The 16,553-nt window shown below is 53.7% G+C and overlaps 1 protein-coding gene across 7 annotated transcripts in view; it reads left to right on the top strand.

Moving 5' to 3' along the window:
- EHMT1 (euchromatic histone lysine methyltransferase 1) overlaps positions 1–12,934 on the top strand; it is a 230,662-nt gene extending 217,728 nt beyond the window's left edge. For 5 of the 7 annotated variants that reach the window (XM_030919352.1, XM_030919355.1, XM_030919351.1 and 2 more), the window contains 3 exons: positions 3,061–3,283; positions 11,164–11,339; positions 11,587–12,934. In XM_030919352.1, the coding sequence (XP_030775212.1) occupies positions 3,061–3,283; positions 11,164–11,339; positions 11,587–11,592 (405 nt within the window). In that variant the 3' untranslated portion in view covers positions 11,593–12,934. The remainder of the gene's footprint in view (positions 1–3,060; positions 3,284–11,163; positions 11,340–11,586) is intronic. The other 2 variants (XM_030919354.1, XM_030919353.1) reach the window with 1 other exon arrangement.
- The last annotated feature ends 3,619 nt before the right edge of the window (positions 12,935–16,553 follow it).

The raw sequence follows: 16,553 nt of genomic DNA, 5'->3' as shown, positions 1-16,553 counted from the left end.
CGGGGTTTCACTGTGTCAGCCAGAATGGTCTCGATCTCCTGACCTCGTGATCCCCTGTCTCGGCCTCCCAAAGTGCTGGGATTACAGGAGTGAGCCACTAAGCCCGGCCACTTTGCCTGTTTTTTAATTGGCTGCTTGCCTTCTTGAGTTGTAGGAGCTCTTTCCATCCTCTGAGTCTGTCTGATATACATATAAATGTGTGTGTGATGCGAATATTTTCTTAGTCTGTGCCTTGCCTCCTCACTTTCTTAACAGTATCTTTCAGGAAGCAGAATTTTAAAATTCTCTTACTTCCCATATCCTAAGAATTCCACGTCTATCCCAGGATTGTGGAGATTTTCTCCTTTTTTTAGAAGTCTTATATAAAAATGCGAGTTAAGGCCGGACACACTGGCACGCTCCTATAATCCCAGCACTTCGGGAGGCCGAGATGGAGTCTGAAGCTGCAGTGAGCCGTGATCGAGCCACTGCACTCCAGCCTGGCCTGTCTCTCAGAAACGTGGGTTTGAAGTAAGGATTGAGGCTCACTTGTGTCCGTGGACAGTTAATCCAGCACCACTAGTTGTGCTTACCCCAGCTGACGCAGATCTACGTCTGGACCATGTTTCTTCCTTTGATCTATTTGCTGATCCTCACACCAATGCCACATTCTCTTCATCGATAGTAAAACTGGGAGCCAGGCAGTGTTAGGTCCTGATACTCCTCATACTCGGTTCTTTTCAGCCTGTTGCGTTCCTCCGTGTCCTTTGCATTTCCATAGACAGTTGAGAGCCTGGGCGTCAGTACAGGCCAAGGCTGCTGGAATTTTTGTTGAGACTGCACTCAATCTGCTGGCCATTAGCACGTTGAGCCTTCTGACCCTGTGTCTGCAGGTGGCCCAGCTCTCTTTCAGTTAGATCTTGAGTTTCTCTCAGCAGAGCCTTGTAGCTTTTAGTATGTAGGTCTTACACTGTTTTGTTAAATGTATTCCTAAGCACGTCCTACTTTTCTTTTCTTTTTTTTTTTTTTTTTTTTTTTTTTTTTTTTTTTTTGAGACGGAGTCTCACTCTGTCGCCCGGGCTGGAGTGCAGTGGCCGGATCTCAGTTCACTGCAAGCTCCACCTCCCGGGTTCACGCCATTCTCCTGCCTCAGCCTCCCGAGTAGCTGGGACTACAGGCGCCCGCCACCTCGCCCGGCTAGTTTTTTGTATTTTTTAGTAGAGACGGGGTTTCACCGTGTTAGCCAGGATGGTCTCGATCTCCTGACCTCGTGATCTGCCTGTCTCGGCCTCCCAAAGTGCTGGGATTACAGGCTTGAGCCACCGCGCCCGGCCCTACTTTTTATGTTATAAACAGTATTGTTTTTAAATTTCATTTTCCAGTTGTTTGTTGGAAATAAACAATGTGGAAATACTTGATTTTCTTGTACATTGACCTTGTTAAATGTATTTGTAAATTCTAGTAACTTTCTGGACTATTCGGCTTGTCTGCACATGTGGTCATGTCATGTGTAAGTAAAGACAGTTTTTCTTCTTGCGTTCTGACCTGTGCAGCTTTGTTTCCTGGGAGGCTGGGCATAATGCTTGTTCTCTTCCTGGCACTGGGGGAAGCGGTGTCCTTACCCTGTCTGATGTTAGCTTCAGGCCTTGTATAAATGCTCCCTGGGTTGTCAGAATTCATTTCCTTGACTGTAGGATGAGGCCTCTGCTTCCTTGCTGGCTGGCAGCCGGGGTTGCTCTGAGCTCCTAGAGGCAGCTCTCTTGAAGGCCAGCAGGAGAATGTCGGGGCTTTGCCTCGCTGCCGCCTTCCCACATCCTGTGGGCCAGAAGCAAGTCACGCTCAAGGGGTTGGGTTGATACAGAGAGACTCTTGGGGCTGCCTTAGAATTCTACACGTGTGTGGGCCAACTCCCTCTCCTCACGGGCACCAGCCTTCCCCACTCCAAGCCACGGTCACGCTGACTTGCTTCCTGCAGTCCTGCCTTTTCCAGAATATCATGTAAGTGGACTCACACACCATGTGGCCGCTGTCATTTCCTGGCTGGGTCACGTGTGAGTGACCTTCAGCTGTATGAGAAACTGCCCAGAGGTGCCGCCAAGTCATTGCTTGTTTGTGTCCTGTGGTTTTGGCTGGGCGATCCATCTTGGACGGGAGGGTAAGTGCAGCACCAGCTGACCCATCACAGTCAGAGGCAGGAGTCCTTAGCATCTCAGAAACCCTGATGCTTTTGTATTTGAAGGAGGCATATTTTTCCACAGTTGTTGCTTGATATATAGAAATAGAGTAGGTTTTTTAAATTAACTCTTTAACCTGAGGCCTAAAGCCACCTGTTAAGTGTAATGATACGTGTGGGTCCATTGTTTTCTGTGCGTGTGCCCATGTCATCACCATGCAGGCTGTCCCCGGTCCCCATGGCTTCACTTCTCATTCTTGTCGTCTACACCAGCGGGGCCGCCCAGTGTCAGGGAGGAGGCGTGGAGCCTTTCAGGACTGTTTCCTGTGATGCTCGTGTACAGGTGTTGGGATGCCTTTATCAGAATAACAAGGTTTTCTTTTCTGTCCCGAAGAATTTCATGAATTGATGTTGAATTTTGTTGAACATTTAAAAAAATCTATTGAAATAATCCTATGATTTTTCTCCTTGTTCTGTTAATGTGAATAGCTGATTTATATGCTGTTGTTACTGGAAATTTAATTTATGTGTATTTTAACCATGTGGCATCAAGTGCTGTGTTGTGTGGTCAGTCCGGGTCTTGCGGGGGGAGGGGGGGCGGGGGGGCGGTGGCGTGTTCCTGTTTCTGTGCCGTCTCCTTGCTGCCATATCTCCTGCCCTGGTCTCTCCCTCTCGCATCTGGCATCTCTGTCGGTCTGTTTCTAGCGTCTGTTTTGCTGCTTGTTGTCCTCCTTCTTTCCCTGTCTCCTCATGTTTCTGGTTAGTTTTGTTTGGGTGCCAGACACTGTATTTTCAAACCTGCTTGAAGAAAATGCATTGGGTCACCCCAGTCCACTTACAGGCACCAAGAGGCCTCAGCTGAGCTGCAGGCTGTGGCCTCTGTCACTGCAGCTGACTTTTGCTCCCAGGTGGCCCTGGTTCCTGGGGCCTGTCTCAAGTCCGTTGAGGCCACTGTAACAGAACACCACAGACTGCACAGCCTGCCCAACAGACACTGGTTTCTCACAGTGCTGGAGGCCGGAAGTCCAAGGTCAAGGCACCTACCGGTTTGGTTCTGGGGAGGATCCGGCCACCTGGCTCATGGAGGAACCGTGCCTTCTCACTGTGTGAGAACCAGTGAGACCAAGACAGGTGGGTGGAGCCGCAGCCCAGAGGAGATGGGAGAGCTTTGCTGGGGGTTCACAACTACCTCCTAATGGCAGCGTTGTGCACACAGGCCTGTCTCCCTGCCAGTGTGGCTGTGGCCTTCACTGGCCAAGTTCCTCCTGCTCCCCTAGGGCTGCACCTCCCAAGCCGTCTGTGTGGAAGGGCCATTTCCATATTCCCAGTCCACTGTGGGCCAGTCCTTCTGTAAAATAAGGACTGCAACTTCCTAGGCTGCTTTTCAGTGGTCATATTCAACAGGCACGATACTGCTCCATCAGATGCTGCTGGAGGCTCTCGGTTCCTTGACTCGCTTGTGGTGTTGGCCAGGGGGGTCCCTGTCCCCCACATGTCTGTGCTCTGCCTTCACACCTGTTCCCTGGCGTGGACTTTCTGTGCTTCCTTCTCCTGTCTGGAGCCACGCCTGCCCTCACCTCCTCAGGGACATCCCGTCAGCACTCTCCACACTCCCTCATGCCCCAGAGCTGCCACACCCGACTGATTCCTTGCCTTCCAGTCTGTCTGCAACCAGATGCAGCCAGGCCTCGTCTCCCATGAGTGTCCCTAAGTCCAGGGCAGACTCCGGTCCCCACCCACCTGAGGCAGCAGCGTCTAGCCCTGCTCCTCCTGGCACCCTCTCACTTCTCAGCCATGGACACACAGGCCCAGGGACGGTAATCCTCCTGGCATCCTCTCACTTCTCAGCCGTGGGCACACAGGCCCAGGGACGGTAATCCTCCTGGCATCCTCTCACTTCTCAGCCGTGGACATACAGGCCCAGGGACAGTAATCCTCCTGGCATCCTCTCACTTCTCAGCCGTGGACATACAGGCCCAGGGACAGTAATCCTCCTGGCATCCTCTCACTTCTCAGCCGTGGGCACACAGGCCCAGGTATGGTTGTTCATTTTGGGGATGTAGAGAGCATGAACACAATAAAGCCTCCCAGGTGTCTGCTGCAGCTTTGACCCACCCCCAGATCCCAGATCCCAGACCCCTGACCACCTGAGTGCCACAATCTGTGGGTACCAGGAAACTTTCTGATTCTGCCTTCGAGATATTTCCTGGACCATTGCAGTGGGCACCCGCCCCGGGTCAGCCCCGGCCCTGCTGTTGCCATCTGTTCTCAGCCTGGGGCTATGGTGACCCCAAGCCCTCTGCTGGTGGCTCAAACCTTGCACACCCTGTTCCCCACTGACTGCCCCTCCACTGCTCTCACAACTGCTCGCACCCCCTCACGCTGTTCTGGAGCCCACTGAACATGCCCTCTGGGATCCTGCCCATCCGCCCTCCCGGTCCTTACCTTCTTTAGGCCTTTGTTGAAATCTCCCATCGGCGAGGCACCCCAGGGAGGCCTCTCCATGGTATGCTTGCCTGAAACCTAGGTGGAAGGTTTCTTGATCAGAGAAACCTTGGAAGTAAAGCCCTCAGCGGTGTGTGTTCCTATGAGGATTCTGGGATCTGAAGCCTCTGAACCGTAGGAACAGCTGGGAGAGGCCGTGCTCCTGTGCCAAGGGGGCTCCTTGTGCCAACTGACAGGTTGGTTGGCCCGGCAGCCATCGTGGGAGGGACGTGGACAAAAGGCACACAGTGGGAGGCCATGGGCAGGGTTGATGGCCCATGGAGGCAGCCCCTTTGTTTCTTTGGGCTGCAGCCTGTGCCGTGACCATCCACAGGCTCCAGGGGTCAGAGGGGAGTGCCCAGGAGGGGCCCCTCTGCACTCTTCAGGGTGCATGGAACCCACACCCTGTCCCCAAAGAAGCCCTGGACATGCCCTGGGGTGGGGGGAGCAGCACATGCCAGGCTGCCACATGTGTGCGTGGCCTCAGGGAGTCTGGGCTGGGTCATCAGGCATGACCATTGCCAAGGCCACACCCTGACTCTAGGCACCCCCGGTCTGGGCAGTTAGGCCAAGCAGAGCACAGGGTCTCGAGACCTCATGACCTCTAGGGTCACGTGGAGGCTTCTGGGGGTCAGACTGAGAAAGGGGCTCATCCTGAGAAGTCACAAAGTGTGCTTCTGCGGGGGTGTGGGTGGGGAAGGTACCACGTCTCCCGGGCAGCCACAGGGCCCGAGTGATGCTTGGTGCAGAGCTGGAAGGTTCTCAGGGTGGGAGGAGGGTTATTTTTAACTCTCTGAACTAGAGCATCTCTAAGGCCGGTGGCTCTGGACAGAAAAGCCACAAAAATGAGAAGGCCAGGAACAGCGAGGCCCCAGCCTTGGGGCCTCACGTCTGCAATGAGCCCTTAGTGGCTCTGAGCAGTGCCAGTTCAGGGCCTTGGAGAGCTGCCGCCTCTGTGCCTCCCTCCTGCTTGCTGCGTGGGGGCTGTGGAGCCTGCTAGGTGTCCTGGGAAGAGCCCAGATGGGCCTGGCCCTCCCAAACGGCCTCTTTTGCCTCTGGCAAAGTGTATGAGCGCCTGTAGTGAGGTCCACTCCAAGCACCAGGCCCGGGCGTCTATACAGAGCCGACTGTGATGTTGTCTCCACTCAGCAGGGTGGGGCATCCAGGCACCATGGGGAGGCCCCTGCCCTGGTCTCACAGACGTTGCCACTCGAGCTCCTGCCCTGCGCCCACTCCCACCATCTGCCTGCCACCTGAACCTCCTCACCTGCGGCAGCACCTTCTCCACACAGGTTCTTCTCTGATGCTTCCTCCCTGATTTTAAAGATATTCAGGTCTCTTATTTAGTTAAAAAATAGAAGAATACTTTACCTCTCTGCCACTTCCTTCACAGATTCCTTTTTCTTGCCTTTGCAATTCCTTTTTGACTACACATTGTGAAAATTTTCAAACATACCAGAAAGCAGAGAGAATCAGGAGAGTGGAGGCTCTTATTGCCCCACCTGGACTTGATGGTTGTTAGTATCTTGCTTTATTTGTTTCGTCCTTTTTTGCTGATATAATGTAAAGTTAGTTACACATGTGACATTTTACCCCCAGTGACGTGTCAGAGTGTGCCTGTGAGTAGTGCTGCCTGACGAGATTGCGCGTCAAGTGATGTTCATCTACAGACTTTCCTAGTTTCCCCGGTGTCTTTCCCTGGTTCGCCCCTCTGGAATCAGGCGGGGCTGTTTCTTGTATGATACTTGGCACATCCCAGAAGGTTCTTCCTACCAGCAGCCCACACGGTGGCCTGCAGAGGAGACTGGCCGACAGCCTGATAAATCCCATGGTCCATATTTCTGTGTGCCCCCCGTGGTGTCACCTCACTTGTTCTCTTATCCTGTGTTTGCGGCTAGCTGGGAGGAAGGGCTGAGGTTTGGCGACACACTGGGGCTGCTGTGTCCTGCAGGGAGCTTTTGCGGCCACCTCAACTGCCCACCCCGAGCATCCATGCCTTCCCTGTTTATTAACAGACATTCTTCTGTTTTAATAAGTAAACCTTAAACCTGGGCTTTGTGGTTACTCCTCAGAGAAAGGTAAGATCAATGCTTTATTCTTACCATTTAGTTAACAAGTTTCAGAGTGAGGAAGTGGCATAAAAATTACTGGCAGCAAAGAAATTTTGGTCTTTTTTTTTCTTTTCTCTGTTTTGAGTGTTAATGTGGGCTTATGGATTTTAACTTTTTTTTTTTTTTTTTTACATTTTTACATGTAAAAAACACATTTTTTACATGTGTGTTTTGATCAATTAAAGCCATTCTTATTTAATGGTCAAACTGCCCCATCTTTGGCCATGGGGAGCCCATACAGGCGAGCCTGTCTCCTTTGGTGACACTACTCTTTGGTACCATGTGACACCCAGGCCTCCCTTATGTTCCTGGCCCCACACTTGGAATCAGTCATTTCTTCAGGATGTCCTTGTACTTTTGGAAGAGAAAGATTTTTGGAAACTGAAACGAGACTCTGGGGCGCCCACTGCCATCAGGGTGCCATGGGTTCTCAACTCACTTTTCAGAGGACAGAGCTATGAAGTAAACAGGTTTTTAAAAATGTGTTCATGTTAATATTTCCAATTCAGATTTAACGGTGTAGAGTTTTTATCCAACTTCTTTGATTTTATATTTTATCTCTTACAATAAAAATTTTGGTTTCTAAAATGTTTAGTTTCAAAATAGTACTCCAGATATTACTTTTTTTTTTTTTTTTTTTTTTTTTTTTTGAGACAGAGTCTTGCTTTGTCGCCCAGGCTGGAGTGCAGTGGCGCTATCTTGGCTCACTGCAAGCTCCGCCTCCCGGGTTCACGCCATTCTCCTGCCTCAGCCTCCCGAGTAGCTGGGACTACAGGCACCTGCCACCACGCCCAGCTAATTTTTTGTGTTTTTAGTAGAGACGGGGTTTCACTGTGTTAGCCAGGATTGTCTCGATCTCCTGACCTCGTGATCCACCCGCCTCGGCTTCCCAAAGTGCAGGGATTACAGGCGTGAGCCACCGCTCCCAGCCCAGATTATTACCGATAACAGTAAGCACCAGTACAACTGCGGGATGGCATCTGCGTTTCTTTGCAGCGTCTCACTCCTTAGAGCATGTTCCATGGAAGCTGGACCCAGTCCTGTGCTTCGCAGCACCGGAAATGTTGCTTGTGTGATTGTGTCACCAACTTGATAGGCAGTTACATTAATTTTAGTTCATTTTAAATGTTAACGATTTAATTTTTTGTTATTTGATTGTGTAAAATGTTTGCGTGCTTGGGAAGTTCACACCCAGAAAACCCTTGCTTCTCTCCATGTTCTCTGTATTCTGTTTCTTGCTGTCTTATTCCATTCGGACTTTGATAGCAAAACACTGTAAACCGTGAGGCTTACAAATAACAGGAATGTGTTTCTCACTGCTCTGGAGGCTGGAAGTCCCAAGATGAAGGTGCTGGTAGATCTGGTGTCTGGGGAGGGCCAGTGCCTTCTCACTGTGTCCTCACGTGGTGGAGGAGGTGCAGCAGCTGTCTGGAGTCCCTTTTATGAGGGCACAATTCCCTCCACTCCCATGACTTAATCGCCTTCCCAAAGCCTCACTGTAACCTAGGGGTCTCAGCCTGTGAGTCTGGTGGGGGGACACACACATTCCAACCATAGCACCTGCAGCAACCATCAGCAGAAATCGAGAAAAAATACTCAAGTAAATTTCTTATTCCTTCGCTTTCCTTAACACAAACAGTGGTAGAGTGTAGATACTGCACCAGCCCTTACCTTTCTCCCAACAGGATTTGGAAAGAGTCATCATATTGTCCATACGTGGAAATCTTTCTCCCCCTTTTTTGGGACATTCAGGTTGATTTCAGCCCTTGCTATTTATCTCAGATAATGTTGTGTACAAGTCAGTTTGTTTGACTTTACCTGTCAGGCAAATCTGAGATTCTGTTCATCCACCCAGTGATGGCTTCAGCAGCCAGTTAATTTCGATTTAGAATTTCCGTTGGATTCTTTTTCTGTTTCTCTGCTGAGACTTCTCATTTCTCTGAGATTTTCATGCCATGAAATCTTGCTTTTTGTTCTTCATTGAGGATAGCCTTAGGAGCTGCCTTGAAAATACGTGTCTGTTGGTGCAGCATTTGGTTCATCTCAAGGCTGGGCTCAGTTGAGTGTTCTCTTTCAGACGTGTTCATTTCCTCAGTGTTTCTAGTGTCAGGTCACTTCAGTTGTTCCTGTTAACGTTTTTCTCTCTGTTAACCAGGACTCTGGTTTCTCTCCTGTGTGGGTCTTGTTTCCCCAGTGCAATTGGCTGGGCCCCTTCTGCAGGCCCCGCCTCTCTCGTGGTCCCTGTGCCTTCTCTCCAGTCCTAGGATTGGCTGGGCTCCCTCCTCAGGCCGCGCCTCCCACGTGGCCCCTGCGCCTCGCTCCAGGCCTAGGATTGGCTGGGCTCCCTCTGGCCCCACCTCCCACATTGCCCCTGCGCCTCGCTCCAGACCTAGGATTGCCTGGGCTCCCTCCTCAGACCCTGCCTCCCATGTGGCCTCTGCGCCTCGCTGCCGTCCTAGGATTGGCTGGACCCCCTCTGTAGGCCCCGCCTCCCACTCGGCCTTTGTGCCTCGCTGCAGTCCTAGGATTGGCTGGGATCCTGCAGGCCTCTGCCTTCCCTCCAGTCCTAGGATTGGCTGGGCTCCCTCAGGCCCCGCCTCCCATGTGGCCTCTGCACCTTGCTCCAGTCCTAGGATTGGCTGGGCTCTCTCCGCAGGCCCCGCCTCCCACCTGGCCTGTCTGCTTTACTCCAGTCGTGCATCTTTGCTGGGGTTGCTGTCTCTGTGGGGTCCTGGTTGGGCAGAGATTTGTGTACACAGACTTTGAAACCCCACCCGCCTCCGAAGCACCTGCAGGTTCTTCCCCTTGGGGCAGTGCTGTGTGCTCTGCCAGACGGGCCACCCCTGGTGAAAGCCTGGGCAGAGCTGGGCCTGGCCCCTCCAGCCGGGAGCCCCTCAGTCTCCATCTTGCTACTGTCCAGGACTTTCATGTGTGTGTTGTTACTAGTTTCAGAGGTGCTTTTTGCACGGGGAGGGGTCGCCTATAGATTCTTAGTCCACCAGACCCTGAAGCAGAGGCCAAAGTCCACGCCACATGAGCCACTCTGAGCTCTGTTTCTTTGGGGTAAACCGGGAGGCGGCTTCCCGTGTCTTTGTCTTTGGGGGCTATGGCTGGTCCCGTCCCGCGGCCGTGCTCGCCTGGTTTACCGTCTTGTCACTGCCCGCGCCATGAAGGTTGTTGGAGATCTACCCCCGTCCACGCTTTCATCCGCTTGCTGCTTTGGGTTTTAACCTCTTGATCTCTGAGCGTCTCTGGTTCTCTGGTTAATACTCATTTTGGGGCAGGTTGTGGACCAGGTGTCTCTGCCTGCAGGCTCCTCCCTCTCGGAACTTGGTCCTGGAAAGCCCCAGGTGCCTCCTTCCCCGTCTGCCTGGCTGTCGTCTGTGATGTTGCCTCTTCCCGTCGCTGGGTAACAAACCACGCCACCCACCCGCAGCTCGCCACGGTGCCCACCCACTCGGCCCAGTGTGCGCAGCAGGGGTTGAGCGTGCCGGGTCTTGGGCTGCACAGGCGGGGTGCTGCTGAGCCCAGGTCCCTGTGGTCGCATGGGCAGCGTCCAGGTTCCTTGCTAGCTGCTGGCCAGGACCACCCACCTTCCTCCCACGCAGCCCCTCCATCCAGGCGCCAGCAGCTCCATGCCCTAGGTCTCCAGAGAGAGCTGCTTTTAAAAGGGTTGCGTGGTTGGGTCAGGCCCACCTACCTCATCCCCCTCTCTACAGTCAATTCAGAATCCGTCATCGCAGACCAGTGCCAGGGGCCAGGGCCATGAGGCCACCTGGAATCTTGGGCTTCTCTCCAAGGCACCAGGGTGAGGAGGACGCCTCAGTCTCTTCGGCCTCGTGTTCCACAACCACACCAGCTCCCGGAAGGGCTGCAGCAGAAGTCGTTTTCTGTGGGCAGCCTCCGCCTGACGGTCCTCCCCGGTGCCATTCGCCACTGAGTCTCCCCAGACCCTCCGGGGACTGTTCCGCCTCCTCGTCACCAAGGCAGTGCGTCCCAGACGCCAGCTCCATCCCTCCCGACCCCCTCAGCCCCTGCCACTGCCTCACGGGGCTCTTGCAGCCCCGGCCTCCTTTCTCCTGTTGGTGCCAGACAGCCCCATGGGTACTGGGTGGGATGGCGCTGTCCGTATTCCGTCGCTGGAAGCCCCATGGGGACGCTGTCAAGGGAACGGCCTGCACCACCCGCACCGCACCGCAGACGGCGGCCCAGCAGGGAGGGCAGGGTGCGGGGTGGGCGGCCACACAGCGAGAAGGCCAGCGGAGGTCCCGCACCGCCGCCGGGGATCACTGGAGAAGGCCCCTCCTGCGTGGCGGGCTTGCGCCCAACCCCAGGCTCTGGGGCCGCCGTACCCGGCGAGGCCGGCTTGCGGGGCCTTGCTCGCTGCAGCGCGTGCCGGCTTCTCTCGCCCTGCAGGACGGGGAGGTTTACTGCATCGACGCGCGGTTCTACGGAAACGTCAGCCGGTTCATCAACCACCACTGCGAGCCCAACCTGGTGCCCGTGCGTGTGTTCATGGCCCACCAGGACCTGCGGTTCCCCCGGATCGCCTTCTTCAGCACCCGCCTGATCGAGGCCGGCGAACAGCTCGGGTACGCACCGTCGCAGCCCCTGGCCATGTCCGCTGCCAGCGGGACGGTTTTAGGAACGGGGCTTGCGTTGCTTTCCTGGGCTTGTCTCGGGTTTATCCTCAGGGTTTTCCTGTAGTTCTAAAAACTACGACCTGGGATGCGGCACGGCAGGTCGGGGCGAGGAAGCTCTGGCCTTGCCTGCATTTATCTGGCTTGTGGGAGGTGCCGGTGGGATTCGACTTGGAGCCTTGCTTCTGTTCCCCCCCAGGTTTGACTACGGAGAGCGCTTCTGGGACATCAAAGGCAAGCTCTTCAGCTGCCGCTGCGGCTCCCCCAAGTGCCGGCACTCGAGCGCGGCCCTGGCCCAGCGTCAGGCCAGCGCGGCCCAGGAGGCCCAGGAGGACGGCCTGCCCGACACCAGCTCCGCGGCTGCCGCCGACCCGCTATGAGACACCGCCGGCCAGCGGGGCGCTCGGGAGCCAGGGTCCGCCGCGTCGCCGTTTAGAGGAGGAGGAGGAGAGATTCCGCACGTGTCCTCCTTGGGGGCTGCGCCGCCGGCTTCCTGGAGGGGTCGGAGGTGAGGCTGCAGCCCCTGCGGGCGGGTGCGGACGCCTCCCAGCCACCTTCCCAGACCTGCGGCCTCGCCGCGGGCCCAGTGCCCAGGCTGGAGCGCACACTTTGGCCCGCGCCCCAAAGACGCTGGGAGTCCGCACTGGCATCACCTTCTGAGTTTCTGATGCTGATTTGTCGTTGCGAAGTTTCTCGTTTCTTCCTGTGACCTCCGAGGTCCCCGCTGCACCACGGGGTTGCTTTGTTCTCCTGCCCGGCCCAGACTGTTCTGTGTGGCACCGCCGAGGCCACCGTTAGCGCGAGCTGCTCCGTTGGCCCTGCCCGCGCCCTGCGTGGCTGGTGCCGGGTCCCAGGGGCTGCACGGAGGACACTGTCTGCTGCCAGTCTCGGAGAGTCAGGAGACCGACCCCGCCACTAACTTTGGAGAAAATGTGGGTTTGCTTTTTAAAGGAATCCTATATCTAGTCCTATATATCAAACCTCTAACTGACGTTTCTTTTCGAGGAAGTGGTTTGGTGGGTGCAGCCCCCGCCGGTTCCGTTGACGCTGGCACCTTCTGTTGATTTTTTAAGCCACATGCTATGATGAATAAACTGATTTATTTTCTACCATTACTGAACATTAGGACAAACAAAAAATAAAAAACAAAACACAGACAACGGTGCTGATTCTGGTGTGGTTTCTACTCACCACGTGAAATAAACTATCAACTGTATAAAGAGAACAAAGTGATTTTAGAATAAAATGCAGGAAAAACTTTTTTAAAAATGTTAGTCTTGTAGTGTGAATAAATTTGCCATCACCTTTTGTGTGGTGGCCTGGCAGGTCATATACTTTTTTTTGGCATATACCTTTTTAAATACTGTAATTAGTGCAGTAACAGTGGGGTTTTTTTTGTGCAACTCTTCTAAACATTCATAATGCAGTCATGTTTATTTTTTTTCTGTTAAAATGTTTTTGACAGTTTTAAGAGCAGTCTTTTGGCTCTGACCATTTCTTGTTCTGTTTTCAATGAAATCAATAAAAAAAAAAAGAAGTACTTTAAATGGGGTTTTTATTATGACACCATATTTCAGCTGGTCTCTGCAGAACTTGCGGGTCCCCCCTGGACCCGGCCCAGCTTTCTGTCCCCTGTCCAAGGAAGTACAGCTTCCTTTTCACCCCAGATTTGTCCCTGAAGAGGGGACATTCCAGGCAGAGGTTAGGGAAGCCTGTGCATTCCTGCATGTGTTGAATGAGTCTGTGTGTGTGAATACATGTGCGAGTGTGGGCACACTGGTATGTTTTGTGTCTGTGCGTGTCTGCATGTCTGCGTCTAGTGCCAGGTGCCCAGGTCTGGGCATCGTTCTGGAAGCCGACAGGGCTCGTCAGGTGAGTCTCACAGCCAGAGGCAGAGCTGCATGTGAACAGTGAGGCCGCAGAAGGCAGAGCCAGAGCCCGTCCTACTTTCTGCCAGCCACGACCCCTACCTCTCTGTGGGGACCCCTAGACCCAAAGCCTCCAGCCTGCTGTGTTCTCCTTGCTGACTGGCCTCACTCACCACAGGAGGGCTTTTAGTGTAACCTCAGTAACATGCTCAGACACTCCGTGGTTTAATACACAGAATTCACTCAGGCATTTTAGATGCTTATCTAGCACGGTAACAACTGCCCTGCACTTTGTGAATAGATGGCCCAAGCAGGGTGCGTGGTGGTCCAGCCTGAGGTACGAGTGCCTGTCGCCAGACATTGCGCAACTGCATGAAGGACTGGGCAGGCGTGCACAGGGCCACAGGGGAGGCCACATTCCTCCAGGAACCCAGACAGCCTGTGGCCTTTGACCTCCACGTCTGAGGAGGGGCTGTGTGGGGCGGGCTGCGTTCTTGCCAAGCCTGGGCTCAGGAGCGTGGAGGAGCCGCAGGTCACCTCATCTCAGAGGCCATGGCAGGAGGTGACTGAGGGGCCACTGGAGCCTGAATCTAAGGCTCTGCTGGCTCCACCAGCCCTGCAGGGGGAGCAGCCGGTACAGCCCCTTCCCCTGGGACAGCCCGTAGCTGGCAGATGACTCTAATTTTTGTGGCTTGAGTGTCTACCTGTTCTGCTCCATGCCCTGGGTCAGGTGCTGGATGTACAAACAGGTGTTGGTTGAATCAAGCCAATAGCAAACTTTTTGGGTGTCACGAAGGCCCGCCAGGGTGGCCCGACAACTAGGCCCTGTCACAGAAAGTTCCAGCCATTTAAAATGAGCACCCAACACAGAGCCCACCTCACACGGTCCTGGACAGCTCTGCAGTGACCGCCTTGTCCCTAAACCAGACTCTGGGCTAGGCTTAGGAGGAAGAGACCTTACAGGCCCTTTGCACTGTGGGGCAGCATCTGCACGTGCTCTGGGGAGTGTAGGCCCACTGGGAAGGGGGCTGAGGGGACCTGCGGCAGGTGCGGAGAACAGGTGAGTCTCACAGGGACCAGGTGGGCCAGGGCAGGGCAGGAGGCCTCCCCCTGCCCCTCCCCCTCCCTCTTTCTCCTCTTTGGATAAATAAAAATGGAAAACCCATGCAGGCTGGCCCTCTGGTCCTGCAGCAGCCAGAACCCCTCACCTGGGCAAAGCTCGTAGCATGTTCTTAACCCACTTGGGCAGAGAGCGGCCTGCGTCCTTGTCCTCACCCAGACTGTAGTCTGTGAGAAAAAACAGGCTTATGTGGCTGGAGCGGAGGCCCCTCTGAGCTCAATGGGTGGGGGTCGGGCTGTCGAGGCGCCACAGTGAGTGGACTTGGGTGTGACACTGGAGCCCAAGGGGCCCCAGCCGGGTAGGCCAAGGAGATGGCAGTGGTGCCAACACACAGTGGGTCCTTGTGCCTGCTGGCTCCTGGCACACCCCCCGCCCCCATTCTTGAGGGACCCAGGGTCCCTTTTATAGCTCTTCCCACCACCCAGGGTGACTCAGGGCAACGTAGTTCCCTGAGGGCAGGGAACGGCTCAGCCACTGGCCAGCCTCCGTTGGTCCTTGGAGTGCGAGCTGGGGCCTTCTTGGGTCAGTGTGTTCTGAGTGGGCTGAGTAGGGCCCCGGGGTCCCCAGCTGTGCACACCTCCTTGGGGTTTTCTGAGGCTGGGTGGACGGAGGCCCTCCCCACGGAGGGGCAGCCACGCAAACACAGATGGGGTGTGAGCAGAGGCCACCCAGTTACACTGGAGGTTGCACTTGTTTCTGTGAAAGTCACACCTGTTTATTACCAAAAACTCAACGCACAAGACCTGGAAGAGGAATGTGAAATGCTCCAGAAATCCCCCTTCTCGCCCCCGCCTGACACGAGAGACAGCTGCAGCCTGCCGTGTTCACTCGGGCCGAGTGCGTCTCCTGTCAGGCAAGGGAGAGCCTCCTGGGCTTTGGCAGGAACGTCGGACGCACTGCGTGTCTGGACCAGGTGAACCCTTTGTGACGTATGTATGATGTTTCTTTTGCGCAATGACGCTGGGAAGGAGAATCTCGTACCTCATCTTTATCCGTTTGTGCAATTGCCTTCTTAGGGAAGGGGTCAGAGGGCACGTATTGTCCCTTTTGGAATCGCTTACCAAAACGTCACTGAGAAAACACCAGCCAGTTTTGCCTTCACTGATGTACGTCTCCCCCAGCCCTCCCTGAGGCCTCCGCTTCGCACTTCCTGCTTTTCTAATTGTCTAGAAGGTGACTCTCACTGCAGTGTTACTCTGCAGTTTGATTATTGATAAAATTGAGCGTCTCTCCTTATATTTATCACAGCCTAGCCTTTCCTCCTATGTGAATTGCCTTTGTGCAAAAATTCTGTTGTGCTATATTTTTCTTACTGATATTTGTGGGCTCTTTATATATTGTAATTTTATACCTATACCGAATTTAAATTTGTTATGTGGCAGAAATCTGTCTGGTGACTTCTGATTCTGTAATACGTTTAGAAAGACCTTCTGCACCCCCAAATTATAAAAAATATGCTCCAGTGCTTGTCCTAGTTCTTTGTCTTTAGGTTTAGCTCTTGAATCCAGGTGGAATTTATTTGGTGTATGGTACGAAATAACAACATAAATTTTAGGCTTTTTGTTGAGGCATAATTGGCATTTGGCAAAATGCATGGATTGAATGCAGCTCAGTGCGTTCTGACAAATGCCTTTGCCGTGTGACCCACCCCTTATCAGGACAGAGGCCGTTTACATCCCCCAGCCAACGTTCTCTCTTCCTCCCCTCTCTGGCCCTGCCCACAAGGCACATCACCCATCTGATTTCTTTCACTGTAAGTTAGTTTTGCCTCTTCTAGGACTCTCTATAACAGGAACCATGCAGTGGGTTACTTTTTTTGGCCTCGCTTCTGCTCAACGGCTTTTGCATTTATCCGTTCTCCTGTGTGTGTATGCTTGGGTTAGCTCCAGTTCGGGGCTATTGTCGATAAAGCAGCTATCGCCTTTCTTGTACAGGTCTTCTTGTGTGCATGTTTTTGTTGGTCAAAGGTGAATTCCTAGAAAGGAGCTTGCTGACTTCCGTGAGGAGTCACCCTTGTCTCTGCAGCTGGCAGCATCGTCCGTCCACGCCACTCGTACATGGGAGTTCTCATTGCTTCATGTTTTCATGAATCCTAAGTGTTTCCAGTCCAATTTGACCAGGTCCAATTTATCCCTTTCTTCTTTTTCTTTTCTTTTTCTTTTTTTTTTTTTTTTTTTT

This window comes from Rhinopithecus roxellana, chromosome 16 (assembly GCF_007565055.1).
Source record: "Rhinopithecus roxellana isolate Shanxi Qingling chromosome 16, ASM756505v1, whole genome shotgun sequence".
Lineage (NCBI taxonomy): Eukaryota > Metazoa > Chordata > Mammalia > Primates > Cercopithecidae > Rhinopithecus > Rhinopithecus roxellana.
Note: the sequence above shows the minus strand (reverse complement) of the source record. Positions and strands in the feature narration are given on the sequence as shown.